The 6,395-nt window shown below is 59.4% G+C and overlaps 1 protein-coding gene across 8 annotated transcripts in view; it reads left to right on the forward strand.

The window, feature by feature from the left end:
* Window positions 1-4,248, forward strand: part of SAMD10 (sterile alpha motif domain containing 10) — a 5,474-nt gene extending 1,226 nt beyond the window's left edge. The window contains exons 2-6 of one of the 8 annotated variants that reach the window (XR_001360491.1): window positions 1,740-2,168; window positions 2,542-2,682; window positions 2,883-3,026; window positions 3,282-3,349; window positions 3,749-4,248. Coding sequence is in view for 4 of the 8 variants with exons in the window: in XM_005885525.2 (XP_005885587.1) it covers window positions 1,740-2,168; window positions 2,542-2,682; window positions 2,883-2,905 (593 nt within the window). In the remaining 4 variants the exon portion in view is untranslated. Of the gene's footprint in view, window positions 1-10; window positions 383-1,739; window positions 2,169-2,541; window positions 2,683-2,882 lie in introns of those variants that run through there. The other 7 variants (XR_001360490.1, XR_001360489.1, XR_001360492.1 and 4 more) reach the window with 7 other exon arrangements.
* The last annotated feature ends 2,147 nt before the right edge of the window (window positions 4,249-6,395 follow it).

Below are 6,395 nucleotides of genomic sequence, written 5' to 3' on the forward strand. Positions count from 1 at the left end.
GGCGGCGGCGGCGGCAGGCGGAGGGGGGGGGGCTCGTCCTTGCTGAACGGGGTTCCTAGTGTCTTTGTCCTGCGCTGGGGATGGGGGTGCCGCGACCTCAGGCCTTTGGGGGAGGTGACCGCTCTCGGTTCCTGTCCCTAGGCTGGCATCACCGTGAGGTCCCCTTTTTCTTCTCCCGGGGGGCGGGTAAAACACACACACACACCTCCCCAGCCCTTTGCATTGGGGCCAAGGCCACAGCCCGGCTCGGGCGCTCCCTCCCTGCCCCATCTTCTGTGGAATTAAGACGTTGGGCTGGAAGGAGAGAAGGACAGACGTGTGGACAGAGATCCCACCTGGAGCGCGGTCCGGAAATGGGTGGGACCCGGCTGGCCGCGGACAGGTGCGGCGCCGGCGGACGCGTCCGACTGGTTTGCCCCGGGCCGCGCGCTCTCGCCCAGGCCGGCTGCCCTGGCGCCTGGTCCCCAGAAGGTGCCGGCTTAGAATAAGTCCTTTCCCATGGCGCTCCTCGAGGCGGCGGCCACGCTGGCCACACCGGCTGACCCTAGACCTCAAGTTTAGAGTCCCCCAGGGCCATCTGAGAACAGAGGGGGCGAGGAGGAGGAGGAGGGGCTAAGGCCGGTGAATGGAATGGGGTGGAAGGAGGAGGAGGAAGATGCGGTCTCCCCGCGCCCCCCCCCCGCCCCCTTACTGAGACCTGGGCACGCGGCCAAACCCTCCCCTCCATGGGGTGGAGGGCAGGTCTCTCACTCTGTGGCGGGGAGGTCTCGGAACCTGCTCCTGCCTGCTGAGTCAGAGTCGGGATGCTGTAAAGAAGGGCAAGCCTGGGCCCAGCTTTCTGCCGTGCCCCAGGGCCTGTTGACTTGTGGACATTACCCAGAGCCTTCCTCCCTCCCTCCCTTCATTCATTCATTCATTCATTCATTCACAATGTTTGTGGGCACCTCCTGTGTGCCAGGGCCTGTGCAAGTCCTTGGGAGGGGCCTGTCCAGGTGTCTGCCCTCCCCCAACTCATGTCAGCAGCAAACCCAGAAATTATGGTAAAACTGAGAGTTGACAGGTGTAATAAATTTATTGTGGGAAAGACATCGCCAAGGGTCCTGAGCACAGAGTTGCACCTGCACCCTGTACTGAGCAGCCCATGCCAGCTAGGCAGCCGCCATGCACAGAAACCATCCTGGGCCAGGGCCCTGTGGGAGGTGGGAGCAGGAATCCTGGGTGTTGGCTGCTCGAGTTCAGGCTTCTTGTCAATGAGCCACTCCTAGTGAGCACCGCTGGGCAGGGCAAAGCTTCAACTCCAGGTGCAGAGCCGGGGTTCAGCCGATGAGGATGGGCAGGCAGGCCACCCGAGGGCCTCCCACCACACAGCGTGTCGCAGGCAGGTCCTATGTGTGTGCCCTGGCTTGGTGTGGCTTGTGCCGAGGCAAGGGTGAGGTCAGGCTGTCCCAGGGCAGCCCTACTGGCTGTCAGTCTTGGGCTCCTTGGTGGGCATATCTTCTCTCTAATCTCAGCAGAATTGGTCCTGCTCCCCAGAGCAAGGGGGTTGGACTTGTTTGTTCTTCATCTCTGAGCTAGGTGGGGTTCTCAAGACAGCTCACGGTGCTTCCTCCTGCCTTCAGGGGCTTGGGAACCCTAGTTGGGAAAGGGGCTCCTTCCTCAGTGGAGGGGAGTTGGGCTGAGCAAGGAGAGGAGCCTCTGGCTTTGCCCCTGACCACTCTGACCAGTGCCCTGTTCCACAGCCACTGCCCACTTCAGCTTCTGCCGGACCCTCCTGGAGCACACAATGTCAGCTGAGAGCATCCCCTGCCACTTGCCTAGGACTCCAGGCTCCAGCCTCACCTGGCATGACTCACGAAGCCAGAGGGCAGCTGGTGGCCGGCCAGTCAAGCTCCTGCAGCAGCCTGGCACAGAGGCCCCCCAGGTACCCAGCTATCATCCCCATTCAGCCCCGGCCCTCCCCACCAGCGCACTGCATCTGCTGCCCTCTCCCCCACAGGGCCGGCTGTACTCTGACCACTGTGGCCTGTACCACACGAGCCCCTCACTGGGTGGTCTGACGAGGCCTGTGGTCCTGTGGAGTCAGCAGGACGTCTGCAAGTGGCTCAAGAAGCACTGTCCCCACAACTACCTCGTCTACGTGGAGGCCTTCTCCCAGCACGCCATCACCGGTGAGGGACCGTATCCCAAGAGAGCCTGTTTTCTCTTGCTACCCTTTCCTTTCTGTCTTCTCCTGACTCAGCCTCTCCTTCAGGCCTGTGTGTCTGCAGAATCTCTCATTGTCTCTCCCAGTCTCTTCATCTGGCTTTTCTCTGCAAAGTCTCTATCCATCCTTGTCTCTCCCTCTCTTTCCCTGTCTCTCTGAATTGACCTGTCTCTGTCCCCCGCCATCTCTCTCTCTCTAACCCCCTTCTCTTTCTCTCTGTTTCTCCTTCTCCCTGTCTTTGAGTCTGTGCCTCCGCTCCCCACTTCTCTTTCTCTGCCTTCGCTCCTGATCTCCACCAGACATTGACCTGGGCTCGATCCCTTTCCCCATCCCTCCAGGCCGGGCACTGCTTCGGTTGAATGCAGAGAAGCTGCAGCGGATGGGACTGGCACAGGAGGCCCAAAGGCAGGAGGTGCTGCAGCAGGTGCTGCGCCTACAGGTGCGCGAGGAGGGGCGGAGCCTGCAGCTGCTCAGCCAAGGTCAGTGGGAGGAGCCGAGAATGCCTGGGAGGCTTAGAGAGGTCTGGGGGATTGGGTTGCAAGTCCCCCACTCTTGCGTGCAGGGAGGGTGGGTGGACCTCAGGAGTGTGGCCATGGGAGCCCAATAAGGGCTCTCCTACACCCACGGTGGTGTGGACAACGCCAGCGGCCCCCATTCCTCCTTACCCATCCACCCATAGCTTCCTTCGGACACATGTCCTAGTTGCTGCCCGAGGCTTGAACCCCAGACCCCAGCACTGTGACCAGAGCCCGTGGCAAAGATGAGGCACAGCCCTTCTCGGACCTCCAGGAGTCCCCAAGGGCCAAGCCTGGCCCAATGGAAGGTGGGACCAGGATTGTCACCTCAGCCACCTCTGGTTGTGCACTGTGGGCTATGCCTGGGATTGGGCGGGTGGGGGCTTCCTGAGTGTATGCTCACCTCCCAGGACCTGGACCCAAGCCCAACCCCTGGTGCTGCTGGCAGCATTTGGGGCAACCACCTGGAGCCAGAGCGGGGTTTGGATGTTCCCCCAGACTCCCAGGGAGTGTTCATTTATATTCCTTCACTCACATCCTCTGGGCATCCTGTCCTCTCCCAGGACGAGAGAGCTGTCTGCCACTCGTCCAGTTCCACACCCTCCCAGCACCTGGAGGACTACCCACAGAGGTGGGATACACTGCCAGGCTCTGTGTACTATGTGCCCCCTCCCTGCCCTTGCTCAGGCCCAGCAGGCCCACCCTGCTGTCCAGGTTATGGTCATCAGTGTCCACCGGCCAGGCACCCTGCCCAGCACCTTCACTCATTATTTATGAGTCCCTCACATGCCTGCATCTACTCATGGGAACTGAGGAGAGGGAGGTCCAGGATTGCCCAAGAGCCTAGGACCTAACAGGGCACGATAGGGACCCACACCAGAACGGGCAGGTGGCATGAGAGGGAGGGACCCACACCAGCACGGGCGGCCCGATCCTGGCCTTAGATTTGGGAAAGCTTCCCTCCTCTCAGGCTCATGGAGCCACCCTGAAGGCACAGTGATGGGCCGGCATTCCCACTGTCCCTTTCCAGGGAAAACCTGGATTCTCATAAGAGACGTCCCGTGCTGCCCACTGGAGACCCAGCCAGTGGTGACAGGCATTCCCAGAGGGCCTGCGGTGGGGCGGGGCTGCTGGCAGAGGGTCAGCCAGGCAGTCCTGAGCCTCCTGCCTCCTGCTCCCTGCTTGCCGCTCCTCTGGGGGACTCAGACCCTCCGGCAGACGAGGCTGAGCCCCCAGCCTGCTCTGTGCCCTGAGCTGGCTTCAGGAGGAGGCTGGTTTCAGGTCCCACGTGGAATTTGGATAACTGGCCTGGTGCCCAGCCCCCCATGGAAAGTCCTCTGTCCTGTCTGGCTGCCCTGAGTGTCCCCCACTTTGTGTCATTGCAATGTCACCCTTTCCAGAGGGCCCTCCCATCTCTGCCCCCTTCTCCCTCCTTTGTCTTGCCCCCCAAGCTCGTCTTGTCTTTCTTGTTTTGCGTTCACTTTTTTATATTCTGATAAAAAGACCAGAAATAAACCTGGTTCTCAAGTGCCCCAGTGTGGTGTCCAGTCAGCCTCCTTGTGGGGTGGGGCAGCCCTGAGCCAGAGCAGGGATTTCCCGGCCCAGCTGCCTCCTGCCATGGCCACCAGGTGGCAGTGGTGCGGCATCCTGGCAGGCACCTGTTCATCCCAGGAAGGAGGGGGAGGAGCAAGAGCAGAGGCTGGGCTCCCACCTGGTACTGCACCTGGACACACCAGCACAGGCGAGCTAGGCTCCTGGGGCTGCTGTACAAATGGCAGCTGGGAGGCTTCCCACCACAGAAACCGATTCCCTCCCAGTTCTGCAGGCCATGGTCTGAGACCCGCAGGGCTGGGGGGACCCTTCCCAGCTCTGGTGGCTACTGAGGATTGCTGGGCTCAGAGACACGCCACTGTGTCCAGGACTACACGGTCACTTCGCATTCTGTCGGTCTCACGTCTCCCTCTGACAAGGACACGTGTCACTGGATTTACGGCCCACCTGGATAACCCAGATGACCTCATCTCACGACCCTTAACTTAATCACATCTACAAAGACCCTTTTTCCAAATAAGGTCCCATTCATAGGTTCCAGAGATTTTTTAAAAATATTTTATTGATTTTTTACAGAGAGGAAGGGAGAGGGATAGAGAGTTAGAAACATCGATGAAAGAGAAACATTGATCAGCTGCCTCCTGCACACCCCCTACTGGGGATGTGCCCGAAACCAAGGTACATGCCCTTGACCGGAATTGAACCTGGGACCTTTCAGTCCGCAGGCCGACGCTCTATCCACGCCAAACCAGTTAGGGCTCCAGAGATTTTTTTTTAAAAAGATGTTTTTATTGATTTTAGAGAGAGAAAAGGAGAGGGATAGAAATATCGATGAGAGACATCGATCAGCTGCCTCCTGCATGCCCCACACTGGGGATTGAGCCGCTACCAGGCATGTGCCCTGACTGGGAACTGAACCATGACCTCCTGGTTCATAGGTTGACACAACCTCTGAGCCACACCAGCTGGGTGGTTCCAGGGATTTGATGTGGCTATCTTTTGGGGACTCCCATATAGTTTGCCACAGGGCAGTGCCCTGACATAAGAAACACGGGTCATAGCACATGCCCTGACACATGTATGCAGGCAGCAGCCAGATATCAATAGTAACTCAGAGGCATAAACCAAACCCTGCAGTCCGAACACACAGACACAAACACAGAGACACAATGACACCAACATCCAGACCCATAGCAACACACTCCAACACAGCATCTCAGACACACAATGACCCCAACCTACAGAACCAGACATGCTGCAGCCTGAGCATACATCTGCCAGGTCCAGACATCTTCTCACCTACTACAAGACACAGATACACCCTGACACTGATGTCCAAAGAGGATGCTGCCCAACATACATGGTCACTCAGACACACACCCTGACACATCACATACAAGGACATGCAGACTTACACAGGGAAAGCTGACAGCCTTGGATGTACCTCAAGGCACGCACGCCGACCTCTCCCAAAATCTTGTGTGTCCCGTCCCCAGGGTGGGCAAGGTCAATGAGGGAAGGACATTCTCTCTTCCTGTGGTCACACAGGCCTCGCTCTGATTTCCAAGGGAAGGGCTGACGGACTGACCCCTCCACAGAGTGCCCCCACCTGGCCTCGGCTTCATGGTGAGGCCTTGGCCTTGAGGAAGCAGATCCCCAGGGTCCCTGTGAGAAGTGGACCTCAAATGTGCCATCTTTTGTGCCATGCCCCCCAGCAGTGCCAGCTGAGCCTGCTCCAGGGTGGACAGGGGTGGGGGTCAGTGTGTGTGGGGGATGCAGTGTGAGGGTGGGGTGGGAAGGGCCTCAGGGAAGGAGGTGCACCTTGTAACTTCTTTTCACTAGCACTCCTTCCCCTCTTTCATTCATTCCCGCGTCCTGGTGGGGTTGCTGTCCATCACCCCCACACCTGATACCAGCTTCCCTGCAGGGGGCCAAGTTCTGGGGCACAGAGGAGCGGGGCAGTGGCCACTGTCCAGGCACACCCCGTCCCAAAGCAGACAGGCTCGTCTAGTCCGTGGTCAGCAACCCGAGGGTGGCCACAGGCAGAGGTGCCCAGGCTGGATGGAAGAGGCCGGACTCTGCTCTGCAGGCCACGGCCGCCACGGCCAGCTCAGCTCCCAGGACCC

The sequence above is a fragment of the Myotis brandtii genome, unplaced genomic scaffold, assembly GCF_000412655.1.
Source record: "Myotis brandtii unplaced genomic scaffold, ASM41265v1 scaffold915, whole genome shotgun sequence".
Taxonomy (NCBI): Eukaryota; Metazoa; Chordata; class Mammalia; order Chiroptera; family Vespertilionidae; genus Myotis; species Myotis brandtii.